Below are 16837 nucleotides of genomic sequence, written 5' to 3'. Positions count from 1 at the left end.
TCTATGGAGCCGACTAAAGAAACTTGTTAGTCAGAAGCGACCCAGCAATAAAACCCAGTTAATAAAAGCAATCCTTCAATCTTGGTTTCACACTATAACAGCTGCAGAACTAAAAGACTTGGTTCACTCCATGGGAAGACATTGTAAGGCCATAATTCATGCTAAAGGCTACCCAACTAAGTATTAACTGACATAATTTTTGTATATCTCGTTTTTTCTATGGTGATCATTTTTGTATATCTTGTTTTTTTCTATGTGCTTCGCTTTTCTTCTGTATACTGTAACTGCTTTTCTAACAGCAAATCCTTCATAAAAGTTATTGCCTTACATTCTTGATTAAATTATCTTTCCATTGATATATTATTTTATGGTACTACTCAAAAAAAAAAAAAGTGGTGTTATTAGCTAGTTTTAGAAAATACACTTTTCCCAAAAGGTTTCCACAATTCCAGCATCGAATGAAGAGATGGCTCTGCATAGCTTGCAGAGAGCTTTGCAAACAGAGATGGAGAGCTGACCCAGTGAATTAACAAAACAAAATGCTGGACCTTGCAAGGTCTAGAGAAAGCCAGCTGTTGTTGAAATGTACTGTTCCCTGGTCTTTCAGCATTCAAGAACAGGGATTAAAAACGAGAAGAGAATCCTTGAACCTCAGCAGTCCAAACCAAGAATTCTAATCCTCAAAATGAAAATTATCTCAGCAAGGAAATTAAGTGCATCAGGCAACGTTATGACCAACAGAATTTCAGGCTAAGCAAGCATATAAGCAGCTCTTTAGTTGAGTAATTTCTGATCCCTTCTTCTAAGGTAGGACTGCTCAACCTTGGCCACTAAGACCTGTGCTATCATGTCACCCCTAGTCCTTCTTGTCATTAAACTAGACATACCCAATTCCAGCAACCGTTCTCTATATATTTTAGCCTCCCGTCCCGTAATCATCTTGGTTGCTCTTCTCTGCACTCTTTCTAAAGTCTCAACATCTAGGCCAGGAGACAGATCTTTTCTGCATAGCAAAAAGATATTTTTCAAGCGCCAGGCTCAAGAAGGGATGGTGGGTTCATCCCTTATCTCAGTGATGGAGAACTTTTCGGCACCAAGTGCCCAAACTGGAACACGCGTGCTTGTGCATGCAGCGGACACCGGAAACCTGAAGATGGCCGGCACGCGCATGTCTGTTCCAATGGCGTTTTCAGGCCGTTTTCAGGCTGTTTTTTGGGCTGTTTTGGGGCCATTTTCAGGCCGTTTTCCAAGCCATTTTCAGGGCTGCTTCTGGCCCAAAAACAGCCTGAAAACAGCCAAAGGATGGCCTGAAAATAGCCTGGAAAAGGCCCAGAAAATGGCTTGGGTGTTGGTCAGTTTCCAGACTGTTTCCAGGCCACCCTTGGCCTAAAAACAGCCCCAAAAATGGTCTGAAAAATGGCCTGGAAATGGCCCTGAAAAGGCCCGGAAAATGGCCTGTTTTTTGGTCATTTTCCAGGCCGTTTTCAGGCCACTTTTGGCCTAAAAACGGCCCAAAAAACGGTCTGAAAATGGCCTGGAGAATGGCCTGAAAAAGGCCTGGAAATGGCCCTGAAAAGGCCTGGAAAATGGCTTGTTTTTTGGTCAGTTTCCAGGCCGTTTCCAGGCCACCCTTGGCCTAAAAACAGCCCCAAAAACGGTCTGAAAAATGGCCTGGAAATGGCCCTGAAAAGGCCCGGAAAATGGCCTGTTTTTTGGTCATTTTCCAGGCCGTTTTCAGGCTACTTTTGGCCTAAAAACGGCCCAAAAAACGGTCTGAAAATGGCCTGGAGAATGGCCTGAAAAAGGCCTGGAAATGGCCTGAAAAGGCCCGGAAAATGGCTTGTTTTTTGGTCATTTTCCAGGCCGTTTCTGGGCCGTTTTTATTTATTAATTAATTAATTAATTAATTAATTAATTAATTAATTAATTACATTTGTATACCGCCCTACTCCCGAAGGACTCAGGGCGGTGAACAGCCAAACAGTAAAATACATAAATACAAAATTTAAAAAACAGGATAAAATCGAATTAAACAATTTGGCCCAGACAAATTAAAACACCCCAGTCGTTTAAAAACAGATTAAAATTTGCATGTTTAAAAAGAAAAGAGGGGAAAAGATTAGGCCAGGCCCGCCTGGTGGAATAAAAAGGTCTTCAAAGCGCGGCGGAAGGTGCACAGATCCGGGATCCTCCGTATCTCCGGGGGGAGCTCATTCCAGACAGTAGGTGCCCCCACAAAGAAGGCTCTCTCCCCTTAAAACGGCCCAAAAAACGGTCTGGAAACGGCCCAGAAACGGCCTGTTTTTTGGCTGATTTTCAGGCCGTTTTCTGGCACTCCAGCACCTGCGAAGAGCAGCTGGCTGGCGCACATGTGCGTGCCGGAAACCAGAAGACCAGCAACAGAGAGGGCTGTGCGTGCCACCTCTGGCACGCCTGCCATAGGTTTGCCATCATGGCCTTATCTCCTCTTTCCTTAAAGAACGAACCAAGTGCAAAATAGTTACAAGGTCATTCTCTGTCAATCAACTGAAAAAAAAATCACCTTGTTTTCCTTGTAACTTTCAGCTGTTATTCAGAAGGTAGAAAAAGCCTTTGTTTCCTGATCTTTATGTTCCTGCTGATTTTGGCTCTCGTGTTATTAAAAAAAAACCCTTCATTTCTCTTTCTGAGTTTTTCCTGGTTATCTAGTTTTCTTTTTTTTATTGCTTGCCCCGTTCGAACCTTCGCTCCTGCCAAACATTTAAAGCAGAATACAGTAACTTGCTTTGTATGCAAAGGTCATCGGTTCAATCATTACCTTTTCCGGATAGGACTAGAAAAGATTTGTGCCAGTCCAACCTTTCCGAACAGCGCTGGGCAAAGATGCGCCAGAAATAGCAACATTGATTTATTGATCGCAAGCGCAGTCGTGTGGCCTATGTTGGAAACGTCCTAAATGTCATTTTCCCCATGATAATTGCAACGTTTGATAATTGCAGCCAATTAGATGTGCCTCCCCCTGTGCTCCACATCACATTTTGCTTTTAAATCTCTCTCTTGCATGAGCCTAGTCCTCATCAGACACTGTGAATGGCTCTTAGCCAAAGGGAATTCTGGGAGTCGTAGTTGCGGCTCATCTGGAAATCAGCAGTATGTACAGCTAGTCCTCGACCTACGACCACAATTGAGCCCAACGCTTCTGTTGCTAAGCAAAACAGTGATTAAGTGAATTCCCCCCCATTTTATGACCTTTCTTGCCACAGTTGTTAAGTGAAACACTTCAGTTGTTAAGTGAGTAACACGGTTGTTAAGTGAATCTGGCTTCCCCGTTGACTTTGCTCAACAGAAGGTCACAAAAGGGAATCACATGATCCCGGAGACACTGCAACAGTCATAAATATGTGCTGGTTGCCAAGTGCCTGGATTTTTTTTTTTTTCAACAAAAACAATTTTTTATTTTATAAACAAAAATAAAACATGAAACCATCATCATTCCAAACAATTACAGACAGTGTATCGATCGGTTAACATCCTTTTGTGCTCAATCCCATCTTCAAAATATCAATATATGACCAAAGCTTATTTTCATAGAGAAATATTTCACTTATTTACCTCAACTTCCACTTCATATTTCATATTTATCTCCATATTTTATTATTTATCCATTGATAAAATAAATCCCATATCAAATAATATTGTTTATCTTCCTGTTCTCTTATTTCAAATGTCAGTTTACTCATTTCAGCACAGTCCATCATTTTCTTAATAACTTCTTCATCAGTAGGTATCTTTTCTCCTTTCCAGTTTTTAGCAAATACAATTCTAGCCGCTGTTAAAACGTTCACAATTAAATATGCCTGGATTTTGATCACGTGACCATGGGGGATGCTTCAACTGTCATAAGTGTGAAAAATGGTCATAAGTCACTTTTTTCAGTGGCATTGTAACTTTGAAACAAAACAAACTCTTGTAAGACGAGAAGAATGTTGAAAATACTGAATGAGATAGATCTTGTTTAATTAAAGCAGTTTGTTGATTCCTAGATAATTTGAGAAAAATAACTGGCATTCTTGACTGAGGGAATTGTAGTTATCACTTTCTGAAGAGAACTTGATCTAGGGGAGACATGATAGCAGTGTTCCCATATTTCAGGGGTTGCCACAAAGAAGATGGAGTCAAACTATTCTCCAAAGCACCTGAGGGCAGGACAAGAAGCAACGGGTGGAAACTAATCAAGGAGAGAAGCAACTTAGAACTAAGGAGAAATTTCCTGAGAGTTAGAACAATCCATCAGTGGAACAACTTGCCTCCAGAAGTTGTGAATGCTCCAACACTGGAAGTTTTTAAGAAGAGGTTGGATAACCATTTGTCTGAAGTGGTGTAGGGTTTCCTGCATAAGCAGGGGGTTGGACTAGAAGACCTCCAAGGTCCCTTCCAACTCTGTTATTCTATTCTGTATGTGCATATTCATAGCTCAAAGACTCTATGTATAAGTTCTCAATTTAGGACCATTCTATTAATAGTGCTTTGGAGGGTTTTATTTTATTTATCTATATTCTGCTTTTATTATTTTTACAAATAACTCCAGGCAGTGAACATATTCAACGCACCTTCCTCCTTTCATTCCTCGTTCATTGCAGATCATCAGATCTCTAGTAACCAAGTTATCAAATACGAATAGATTTTTTGAATGTAAAGATCGTCAGTATATTCTTAGCAAGGATATGAAACACAGTGTTACCTTCATGGATGGACAAATGGCAACGAGATGGCTGGGGAACAGATTTAATTTAATAAATAAAATAAGTGTTCTGTTCCTAAATCTGTGTTTCTGAGCAGTATGTTTTTCAGTAGATTCTGTCTTTGAATTCAGCTCTCCAGCATCCAGCATCTAAAAATATTACAAATTTTGTAAATAACATTTGTTACTTGTGAATAACAGAAACCAGAATATCCAAACTACTTGTCTGAGTTTTTATTACATGACACAGATTTAAATATATTTAGTAGTCCTGTGCTAAGGGAGAAGAAAAAAATGCTACTACGGGAAGATACCTTGTTTAAATTTAATTTTGTGTGTGTGTGTGACTTGTCAAACTTTAAGTCTAATGTCTAGCACAAAGTAATCAGAAACATACTGATCCCATAACACGTGTATTTCATGGCAAATACAGTTTGTGCTCTAAAAATTAGAATGGCACAACATTTTTGGCAAGGAATGTTGATGTGCAGATGTCATGTTCTATGAAAGATGCTATGAAAGAGCTCAGAAATGGAAGGTTCTGTTATTGTTGGAAAGTTGACAGCCATTCTTTTTAAAACACTGCCATGGAACAAATTTGTGAAAATATTAGACAAGCTTTGCATGTTATCTAACCATGATGGAAAACCTAAGGCACGCGTGCCTGAAGTTGCACACGGAGCCATGTCACCTGGCACAGACGGCATTGCCTGTTCCTCTTCCTGGTTTCTGGCATGCACGCACATGTGATGATCAGCTGGAAAAGGTTCGCCATCACTGTCATATAAGATGATAAAATTGTGTTGATTGCCTACCTCATAATCTTGAATGGGGCTCTTTATGTGTTTATTTTTCCCCATTGGCAATTTAGGATTCTGTACATTCATTAAACAACAATTCAAAGAGTGATGCCTCTCTTGCCTCACAATCAGGAGGCTGTGAGTTCGATCCTAGGTAGAAGCGGATATTTCTCTCTCTGGGCACAATGAGAATAAATCTGCTGAACAAAACTCCACATCGGTGACAGGAAAGGCATCCGGCCAGTAAACATTCAGCTCCGTTCAGTTCTGCGTGCTGCTTCTGGCAAGCCAAGTCAAAAGGAGAAGCCAGTTTTGCTTAATGACCGTATACTGTAGTGATCCTCTTAATAGCCGTGGCAAAAAAGGTTGTAAAATGGAGCATGCTTTGCTTCATAACTGCCTCGCAACAAAAGAGTTTGGGCTCAGTAACAGAGAGCTAACTGTCTCTCTATTCATTTGGGATCTGTAGCCTTTGTTTCAAAATTATTTTTCAATAAAATATTTTTACTTGAAAAAACAATCAGACACTCAGCAAGCATGTGTAGAAAATTTGGAGATTATGTATTCCTCTGTTATTAAAGCTTACAGATTTTTTTAACTCCAGTTTTTTTCCTTTTATCTCTCTGCTTAGTTTATTCCCATGCCTGTCCTGTATGGTGTGTTCCTCTACATGGGTGTTGCATCCCTCAACGGAGTGCAGGTAAGTGTCAGCCTTCACAATCCAGCTCTTTTTTCACAGGTGCAGTAGATATTCCAGAGACCCAGGCTGGAAAAGGGGTAAACATTAACCCATACTGCCTTTCTTCTACAACAGGGGTGTCAAACGCAAGGCCTGCGGGCTGGATCCGACCCACGCGGTACTTAGAACTGGCCCGCGCGGTTGCCCTGGAAACAGTGAAGGACCGGCCTCGGTGCCTCGGCCTTCCGGAGCTCCGTTTTCACTGGCAGAGGGTTGCAGGAGGCCGTCACAGCTGAAAATGGAGCCCGGGAGCCCATTTTCACTGGCAGACCATTCGGGCCAGCACAAGTGCCCCCGACACGACTGATGTCAAGCTGGCCACGCCCACCTTCCCCCCCCTCCAAGGTCAAACACAACCCTGATGCGGCCCTCAATGAAATCGAGTTTGACACCCCTGTTCTACAACCTAGAAATGGCCATTCATTGTCGACAAAAAGCACATTTAACTAGTTTGCTAAATTGCAACACTCATGCCCTCCCTCCCCAGGGGTCCTAAAGTGTGACATCTTATGTCCCCATTGCTTAGCGGCAACAATCCCGGGAGTCCCTATTGCTGTCGTTAAAGCGAATTCCATGCCGTCATGAAGCGCAACCTCACACGATCGCTATTTGTGATTTCCTGCTGGCTTCCCCATTGACCTTGCTGGCCAGAAGCTGTCGGTAAAGGTTGCAACGGATGCAATTCTGCAATTGTGATCCAATTGTGGCGCATCCAGATTGCAATCCAGTGACTGCAGAGATGTTGCAACGGCAACATCTTTGAGGACCCGATGCAAGTTGCGCCCATTCAGCACTGTTGTTATGTTCACATGGTCGTTAAGCAAGGAGCACCCATATAGGTAGTCCTTGCTTAATGACTGCCCTATTTAGCAACCATTCATATTTAGGATGGCACTGAAAAATGACTCTATGACAGATCCTTGCATTTATTTATCTGTATCCTGCCTTTATTATTGTTACGAATAACATAAGGTGGCAAACATACCTAATACTCCTTCCTTCTTCTATTGTCCCAATTGTGGGCATTAAGTGGTTACTATCTGTACGTCAGTCACCATATAGAAACTTAAATCTAGAAATAATTGGACCTAGCTAAATCTCCTGTGGTTATTTGAGGACTTATTGATTTTTGATCATTTATTATTGAATATCAAGTTTCTGGAGAAAGTATGAAAGGAGTCACATGGTGTTTACACAAGTCCTTTTTTCCCCCTTGCCTACACCATTGTTACATATTTGTTTTCATGAAGAGTAGTTTTAAAAAAACGTATTAAGAAGCAAGATAGTCCTGCCCTCTACAGAAATGCTCAGATTTCATCTTTGGAACATTTTTATTGAATGCAAAGGTTGTCCTCCTGAGATGATAAATCTTACCCGTAGCTTTAGATAAGGTTTGCGAGAAACACACCCTGGTCTTTTAGCAAATACCCACAAAGTTCCTTGTGAAACAAACGCATGAGAAAGTATATAATAAACTATTTAGCGTCGACTTTCTCAGATCAAGTTCATTTCCTGGTGAGTTCATGGCTGTATCCATGTGGTTTCCTTGTCAACAGCTGTACTGTAGGAGTTGGTTGGCCACACTCTTCGTACAATTTTCCACTTTCTGCGTTTGAGCAGATCAAACCCGGTTTAGTGTTCCAAGATCAAGATCAGCTAGATAAGCCTTAGCAGACACAACTGTATATCATAATGTGATACTTAATTAATGCAATCTTTGCCTTAATTAATGCAATCTTTGAATATCCAGAAAATGGAAAGAGTGTCTAATAAACCATAAAACAGAATGAGAACGTTGTAATTGGTAAATTCTAACAAAAGGAGCAGCCAGGTGGATCTTCTGGAAAATGTACTCCACAATTCCAGTATCTCGCCGTGAATATTCTGCTGCATCAGGAGCAGATTCAACTGCCTTGTAAGGTTTTACCTAAAGTAGGGTCTTCTTGGAAGAAAGGCGAGAACATAATCCATAGATATATACTCAAGAACATTTGAGACTTTACACGGTCTGGCAACAGACTTCTTGAGTTTTTCAAGTATGGAATTAGGAGAGTGTTCAAAAACTTCCTAGCTATTGTTTTTGCACCGGTTCGTGTTTTTCTAAAGAACCCATGTGGTAGAATCACACAACTCCAGTGTTTACACAGATATCAATATTAACTAAAAGTTAAGCTGTGTAATATCCCTCTCCTCCTCTCCTCTCCTCCTCTCCTCCTCTGCCTCTCTCCCTCTCCTCCTGTCCCTTTCCTCTCCCTCTCTTCTCTCCTTCTCCCTCTCCTCTCCTCTCCCTCCCTCTCCTCTCTCCTTCTCCCTCTTCTCTCCCTCTCCTCTCCTCCTCTCTCTCCTCCTTCCTCTCCTCTCCTCATCTCCCTCTCCCTCTCCTCATTTCCCTCTCTCCTCTCCCTCTCCTCTCCCTCCCTCTCCTCTCCCTATCTCTCTCCCTCTCCTCCTCTCCCTCTCCTCTCTCCTTCTCCCTCTCCTCTCTCTCTCCTCTCCTCCTCTCTCTCCTCCTCCCTCTCCTCTCCTCCTCTCCTTCTCCCTCTCCTCTCTCTCTCCTCTCCTCCTCCCTCTCCTCTCCTCCTCTCCCTCTCCTCATCTCCCTCTCAACTCTCTCCCTCCTCTCCTCTCTCCCTCCCTCTCCTCCTTCTCCCTCTCCTCTCCCTCTCCTCTCCTCCTCTCCCTCTCCCCTCCCCTCCATTCTCCTCCTCCCTATCCCCTCCTCTCCTTGATAACTTGAGTGAGAGATTGTGATAATAGATGGAAGGTGATCCCTTGACTTCTAGAACTCAAAGTTATCACTTGCTCTTTCTGCCCCGTGATGGCCCCTTTGAACGTTCCTTTCTCCACCTCAGTTCATGGATCGCCTGAAGCTGCTCCTGATGCCTCTCAAGCATCAGCCTGACTTCATCTACCTGCGACATGTCCCCCTCCGCCGAGTCCACCTCTTCACCTTCCTTCAAGCCTTGTGCTTGGCCCTCCTTTGGATCTTGAAGTCTACGGTAGCTGCTATCATATTCCCAGTCATGGTAGGTGAAAATTTTCACACCGGTGTTCTCTTGCATCTTTCGGAGCTATCAAATGTTGTGTCTCACCATTATACTACCCAATATATTGACAGGAACTGGCAATTTTCTTTAAACTTTAGAATCAAAATCCATTAAGGACAATCTAAGCTTGTTTGAGGCCTAAAACCAGTCTCCAAGATTTTGCCTACAGTGGTCCCCTCTTTCATGGGTTTCTAATGTCAATTTTAGTTCTCTTGAACCTTAATGGCAGGGGTGAAATCCAGCAGGTTCTGACAGGTTTTGGAGAACCGGTAGCGGAAATTTTGAACAGTTTGGAGAACCGGCAAATACCACTTCTGGCTGGCCCCAGAGTGAGGTGGGAATGGAGATTTTGCAATATCCTTCCCCCAGGACTGGGGAGGGAATGGGGATTTTGCAGTATTCTTCTCCTGGAGTGGGGTGGGAATGGGGATTTTGCAGTATCTTTCCCCTGCCACGCCCACCAAGCCATGCCCACCAAGCTACACCACGCCCACAGAACCGGTAGTAAAAAAAAAATTGGATTTCACCACTGCCTTCATATTCTAACTTTTCATAGCAAAATTTGACTTTGTTCTAAATCTTCTAGGAGCACAACTGATTATTTTGCTTTGCGGTATCGGTAGCCCTCGACTTACGACCATAACTGAGCCCAAAATTAATGTTGTTAAGTGAGTTTTGTTAAATGAGTTTTTCCCCATTTTTATGACCTTTCTTGCCAGTGAAGTGAATCTCTGCAATTGTTAAGTTAATAACATGGTTGTTAAGTGAATCTGACTTCCCCATTGACTTTGCTTGTCAGAAGGTCGCAAAAGGGGATCCCATGACCCCAGGACACCGCAACCGTCATAAGTATGAGTCAGTTGTCAAGTGTCTGAATTTTGATCACACGGCCGTGGGGATGCGCAACGGTCGTAAGTGTGAAAAATGGTCGTAAGTCATTTTTTCAGCCCCATTGTAACTTTGAACGGTCGCTAAACGAACTGTCGTAAGTCGAGGACCACCTGTAGAAGCTTAGAGGATTGAGGTGGAAAATGCCTACGTGCCAATAAGGGAATGTTGAATTCTGTCTTGACAGATCCTCGCCCTTGTGGCCGTCAGGAAGGGGATGGATTATTTCTTCTCCCAACATGACCTCAGTTTCCTTGACGACGTCATTCCAGAAAAGGACAAGAAGAAGAAAGAAGATGAAAAGAAGAAGAAGAAAAAGAAGGGCAGCGTAGACAGTGACAACGATGACGTAAGCATGTTTGCTCTTTTAAAACAAAAGATGACATCTTTATCTTGGCTAATTTATAAGAGCCAAGAAGGACCAGGATTATGGGAGCCTGTGAAGATTCTCCTTCCTCCAAGTCATGGTTGTCCCAAAAGTGTTTTTTTTTCAGGAGGCAACTGGACTTTCTTAGTTTTTTCTTTTGAAGATGTTTCACTTCTCATCCAAGAAGCTTCTCCAGCTCTGACTGGATGGCGTGGAATGGAAGGATTTATGTTCCTTGCAGACAGCTGGTCATTTGCATCCTTTTAGAGGGTCGTTGAAGCACCTGGAGATTTTTCTGTGTCCTCAGGGTCACTTGAGTAGTGCAAATGGTTCCTGTAGTCTGCAATTATTCCTCTGGAAATCCATTCCTACTCCCACACCATTCAAAATTGTATAGCTAAAAGTCTGTAGAGATTCTCAGTCCTCCATGCTCACAGCTTAGAAAATGTGGCTGAATAGGACGGCATAGCACCGGGGTCACCATTACCGGTTTTCCCGAACCGTCTGAATACCACCTGATCCTTAACTCTGGTCTGAAGCAAGCAAATGAAAATAAATGATGCGAAATAGGAACGTGAACATTTTTTGTTTTAAACGCTGTGCCCGTTTCCTTTACAGTCTGATTGTCCGTTCACGGAAAACGTGCCCAGTATTAAAATCCCGATGGACATCATGGAGCAGCAACCTTTCCTCAATGATGGGAAGCCTACCGAGAGTGAGTAGCGCTGATTTTTTTCGCACGCTTCCATAATTGCAATTTCCAAAACTGAGCAGACGTAGATGGGTAGACATCCTTACAGGTCTGCATTAAAACATTCATGGATTTTTATTTATTTTTTAAAATCTTGTTCAGTAGAGGTTGTTCCCTCCCTACACCCGACCTGTGGAATTTTTGTTGACTTTCAAAGAATGTATTTGCTTTGAAGCACTTAGACATATTGTGACGTTTGACCTCTTCTCTCTCTCTCTCCTCCCTCCCTCCCTGAGATTCTGGCGTTATTGAAGCAGCTGCTAAGCGAGCAGATACTATGAGTGCTGTCTCTCACTGTAATTCTCTTTTAAGCTTTCAAATCACCCAGCCTGTCTCTAGCCCAGTTTTTATATATATATGTATTTCCACATGTAGATCTGCATGCTTTCTTTTTCCCTGGAGTTTTCTATTCCTGCTGTCTAATCTTCTCATTTGTACCATATAGAAAATGTTCTGTCTGCAAAGAAGATCATTGAGTATTTAGAAAATAGCTTGATAATGGCAAATTAATATAGCTGATTAGGGCCTCTCTCTCTGGCCCCTTAGAAGAGTGTCTTAGCCCCCAGATTATTTTGTCCCTGTCTCCCTTCCTTCCTTCCTTCCTTCCTTTCCTTCCTTCCTTCCTTCCTATCTCTTTCTCTTTTTTCTTTCTTCCTTCCTTTCCTTCCTTCCTTCTCTCTCTTTCTTTTTTACTCTTTTTTCTTCTTCTCTTTTCCTTCCTATCTTTCTCTTTTTCCTTCCTTCCTTCCTCCCTCCCTCCATCCATCCATCCATCCCTTCCTTCTTCTTTTCTTTCTCTCTTTTTTCTCTCTTACTCTTTTTTCTTCCCTTCTCTTCCCTCCCTCCCTCCCTCTCTTTCTTTTTCTTTCTTCCTCCCTCCTCCTCCCTTCCTTCCTTCCTTTCTCTCTCTCATACTTACTCTTTTTCTTCCTCCCTCCCTCCCTCTCTTTTCCTTCCTTCCTTCCTGCCTGCCTGCCCTCCCTCCCTCTTTCCTTCCTTCCTTCCTTCCTTCCTTCCTTCCTTCCTTCCTTCCTTCCTTCCTTCCTTCCTTCCTTCCTTCCTTCCTTTCTTTCTTTCTCACTTGCTGCTTTCATTTTCTGAGAATATCTTAAAGATCTGTTGCAGAGGTGCCTGCAACATGTGATCAAGAGATGGCAGTCATAATGCACATAAAAAGAGAGCTCTTGACTGCCAACTTGTCTTCATTCTGGGAAATAATATTTTTTGAAATCTGAGGGCTGGCCCTTGTTTGAAGCATGCCACCTTTCTTCTGATTAAAGTCATATTTCAAAATTTTTAAAAGTCCATTAGGGCAGGAAGTATATAAGGGAAGGCAGTGATGTACTATAGTCTGTATATAAGGAGCTGTTTAACTACCATGTCATATTTAGTTTATTTTGAGAGTTGATATTTTGAGAGTGTTATTAGTGGTGGCTCAGTGGCTAAGATGCTGAGCTTGTCGATCGAAAGGTCAGCAGTTCAGCGGTTCGAATCCCTAGTGCCTCGTAAAGGGGTGAGCTCCCATTACTTGTCCCAGCTTCTGCCAACCTAGCAGTTCGAAAGCAGGTAAAAAATGCAAGTAGAAAAATAGGGACCAATTTTGGTGGGAAGGGAACAGCGTTCCATGTGCCTTTGGCATTTAGTCATGCCGGCCACATGACCACGGAGACGTTTTCGGACAGCGCTGGCTCTTCGGCTTTGAAACGGAGATGAGCACCGCCCCCTAGAGTCGGGAATGACTAGCACATATGTGCCAGGGGAACTTTTACCTTATTAGCTTCTGTTTAAAGTATATTAGGAATTAATAACCAGACCAGAAAAGCAACACAAGGTTTTATTTCAGTCATGTGAGTGTCTTCATATAGAAAAGAAGGATTGGACTTTCTAAGTAAAATGTTTGTTTTTTTCAATAACACAGAAGAAAAATCAACATTCCTTGAACGCCATACATCATGCTGATCAAATTCCTCACTTCCATTCCTATATGCCAAGGTAAGCCGCTTTGTGTATTTCCAAATTTTATACACACATACACACACACGTATAACACACACAGACCCCTAATGAAAACACCAGGATACCCGTTTCAAACGGCTTTCATCCAGAATGTTGCCGTCAATAAATTAGGCATAAACTTCATACAGACAAATGAAGGCAGGTCTGGGTCACATAAGGCCTTCATTTTTGAAGCAGCTTTAGAGAATGTTCTCCTGCAGCCTCCAAAAACCACTTGAATTCGTGGTCCATTCCCATGTGTTTTTTGGACGTTCGGAGGATACATGAGAACACGGCCCTCTTGTGAGACTTCCGCAGATTCTGGAGTCTGTGTGAGAGCATAACCCATGGTCTCTGCAGCCCCTCAAAAATCATGCAAAATACAGCCTGTTCTCCATGATTGTGTTGTGGCCCATCAGCGGCCTGTGCGGATTGTAGCTCACTCTGACAGCGAGGAGGCTGGTGTGGTGTTGCGCCAGCAGCCTGTGCAGCTGGCACTCGAATCGGACAATGAGGAGGCTGGAGAAGATGTGCCAGAAGCAGGGATTCAGCCAGGGCCTTCAGAACCTCCAGAAGCTCCTTTAAGTGAAGAGGACGAAGAGGAGGAGCCTTTTCTCGATGCACGGGCGTGCAGAGCTGCCAAAAGGCAGGAGTGGCTCCTCAGGAGGAGGTCTCCTCGAGAGTAAGGCTTGGGGCTAATTGGCCACTCCCTTAGCCTATTTAAGGATAGACGACTAAAGCAATTTGTAGGGAACAACTTTAGTTCATTCTCCTTTGCGTTTGGATTCTCTGCAAATTGCTTCTGGGCTTTCGGCCAACCTTAGTAAGATTGTGATTACTTTATCTTTGGTTTCTTGTAGGCTGTTAAGAAAGTTTATTAACAGCCTTTGTTTGGAAAAGACTGAGTTTTTAGTAAATTTAAGTTTTGTATAGACTTTTTGCGTGCTGTGTTCTTTGGGGTCCGTAGCTGGGGCAGAACAGATTTTCAGAGCCTCCAGAGAACACGTAAGAACACGGATTGCCTATTAATCTGCAGAGATTCTAGTCATCCAGGTCACAGTTGTCCCAAAGGTGCTTTTTCAGGAGGCAACTGGATTTTCTTTTCTTTTCTTTTTTTTTTTAAGACGTTTCACTTCTCATCTTGAATTATCTTGGATGAGAAGCGAAACGTCTTCAAAAGAAAAGAAAAAAAAAAACAAGAAAGTCCAGTTGCCTCCTGAAAAAGCACTTTTGGGACAGACGGCTCTCATATGTGACTTCTAGAGGGTCCAGAACAGCAGTCACGAACTGGTGGTCCGTGGACCACCAGTGGTCCACGAGAAAACTTTGGTGGGTCCGCAGAAAAATTATTTGCATTTTTCATATTGCACTAAATCAAGTCTCCTCAAATTACGGTCCCTGGACTGGATATGTGCAATGAACGGTTGTGTTGCTGCAGAGAGTCTCCCCCTTCGGGGTCTTTTTCTGTGGGTCGGAGGGGGGCAGAAATTCTGACTCAGGGTCTGCTTCAGCCTCCTGGTACGGGGCTTTGGGCGAAGGCTAGAGGGAAGTACTGCTGGTGGCAAAGAGCCGGAGGGCCTCATTCCAGTGGGACCACATCATGGCCTGGAACTGGCTGACCATCTCAGCCCGCTGAGCCTCCAGGTGCCGGTACCTGGCCTTGCACTCCCGCAGGTCTTCCCTCTGCTTGGAAAGCCTATGCTTGTAGTCCTCAGTGTGGTGCTTCTGCTGAGCCTCCTCCTCGGTCAGATCCAATTTGAACTGAGCTGTTTTGCCAACTGTTTCTCATGGTGGCTACTTAGCCCCAACAACAGCTTCCTGTTGGGGCCCTAAGGAGCCCAGGCGGGGAGTGGCTGGGAGGGGAGGGGAGGTTAGTAGAGGCTGGTGAAGCGCCCCTTGACGTGAGTGACATCGATTTGGCCATGCCCACCCAGTCACATGACCACCTAGCCACGCCCACCCAGCCGGTCATTAGGCAGATCATATTAGTGGTCCGCAGGATTTAAAATTATGAATTTAGTGGTCCCTGGGGTCCAAAAGGTTGGTGAGCCCTGGTCCAAAAGACTATGCAAGACCTCATCTCCTTCTCACATGATCTCCGAAAATACATAAGAACAAGGTGGGTTTTCAAGAAGAGTTGTCAGGTGTTGGCCAACGCTGGTAGGTCGCCCAAAACATCACGGCAATGTCTCCTTTGACACGTGTGTCCTAGGTTCACCATCAATAGCTCCGGAGCCAGTGGTGGGCTGCAGCCGGTTCAGGCGAATCAGTAGTTGCAACCCTGGCGCTATGCCGTCCTATGCACACGCTCACATTTTCAGTGCTGGGTGAACCGGTTTTTAATTCCTGTGCCACCCAACTCTGTCTTATTGTGCTGCCTTTCCTGGAGGTGTACAATCTCTGAATGGTAACTCTGTGATTTCATCTTTCTAGGCCTACGCAAAACCCTGACGGAAGTTGTGCCTCAGATTAGAATAGCGCTCATCCCTGAAGACCACGCCTACTTTCGGAATAGCAAGGGAACAGAACACACTTTCATAACTACTGCGTCTTCATCTTTTATTGCGGGAGTCTCCCTCCAAAAACCTGGCCACTTGAAGACTTTGTGGACTTCAACTCCCAGAATTCCGGCTGGGGGAATTCTGGGAGTTGAAGTCCACGAGTCTTGAAAGCAGCCAGGTTTTTGAAGGAGACCAGCCCTGCTTTTATGGAACTGGATTTTCTTTGTCGTCTTCTCTAGTCGAATGTTCAGTTGCTGTTATCCATCTAGGTTAAAAAAAACAAAAACAGACCCAGATGTATCCTTCTTCCTTTAGATTTTATTCTATTTCCTCTCTTCCTCGCTTCAACCCATTTGTGTATTTTTCGTCGCAAGCCATTTCTCTTCCCTTTCATTTCTGACCAATTTTTTTTTCTGCCTTTTCAATATATGCGCCTCCTCTGTTTGCATTTCAGAAGAGGGTGCAAGTATTAAGGATATATTATTGCAACGTGATTTGTTGTCAGCAAAACGGACTGTTATTTTTATTTTTTAGATGCGAATCAGTGTTTCCCATCCTATCTGCTCCTTTGGGGCATTTGTCGATATTAAGGTTTTGATTTTATTTTAATTTTTATTTTAAATCTCTCTCTTTTCTTTCTCTCTAAGCAAAACAACACTGACTTTCAGGCAAACGCCCGGTAAACTCTCGATTCCTGCAAAAATGCTGCTATCTTAACATGCTCTTAATGTCACCTCTGCTTTTGTATTTTGGTGCAAAGCAGTCGAAAAGGTGCAAATCCACACAGATGCATTCTCTTCTTTTCACCATTAATGTGTGACGTTTGTATAACCCGCTCCTATGCAACTTTCATTCTGTAACACTGAAATGGATTCTTAAGCTGTCGGCTGTGTTGACAAAGTGTTATCTGTTTTAAATTATGGGGGCCTAATCTGTAACATTTATTGTGGGGTGGGGTGGGGTGAGAATGGTTGATTTTTAAACATTTTTTTAAAACTTAGTGTAAAAAAAAAAAATGACTTTCTTTTT

The 16837-nt window shown here is 43.2% G+C and overlaps 1 protein-coding gene across 7 annotated transcripts in view; it reads left to right on the top strand.

The window, feature by feature from the left end:
• The window catches only part of SLC4A4 (solute carrier family 4 member 4), a 191152-nt gene extending 175240 nt beyond the window's left edge, over positions 1-15912 (top strand). For 6 of the 7 annotated variants that reach the window (XM_034431263.3, XM_060687039.2, XM_034431265.3 and 3 more), the window contains 6 exons: positions 6152-6220; positions 9112-9285; positions 10382-10543; positions 11180-11276; positions 13231-13304; positions 15741-15879. In XM_034431263.3, coding sequence (XP_034287154.2) covers positions 6152-6220; positions 9112-9285; positions 10382-10543; positions 11180-11276; positions 13231-13271 — 543 coding nt within the window. In that variant the 3' untranslated portion in view covers positions 13272-13304; positions 15741-15879. Of the gene's footprint in view, positions 1-6151; positions 6221-9111; positions 9286-10381; positions 10544-11179; positions 11277-13230; positions 13305-15740 lie in introns of all 7 variants that reach the window. The other variant, XM_087875228.1, reaches the window with a different exon arrangement.
• The last annotated feature ends 925 nt before the right edge of the window (positions 15913-16837 follow it).

This window comes from Pantherophis guttatus, chromosome 8 (genome assembly GCF_059756535.1).
Source record: "Pantherophis guttatus breed Tessera chromosome 8, ASM5975653v1, whole genome shotgun sequence".
Lineage (NCBI taxonomy): Eukaryota > Metazoa > Chordata > Lepidosauria > Squamata > Colubridae > Pantherophis > Pantherophis guttatus.
The sequence above is the reverse complement of the archived record's forward strand: the minus strand, read 5'-3'. Positions and strand labels throughout refer to the sequence as shown.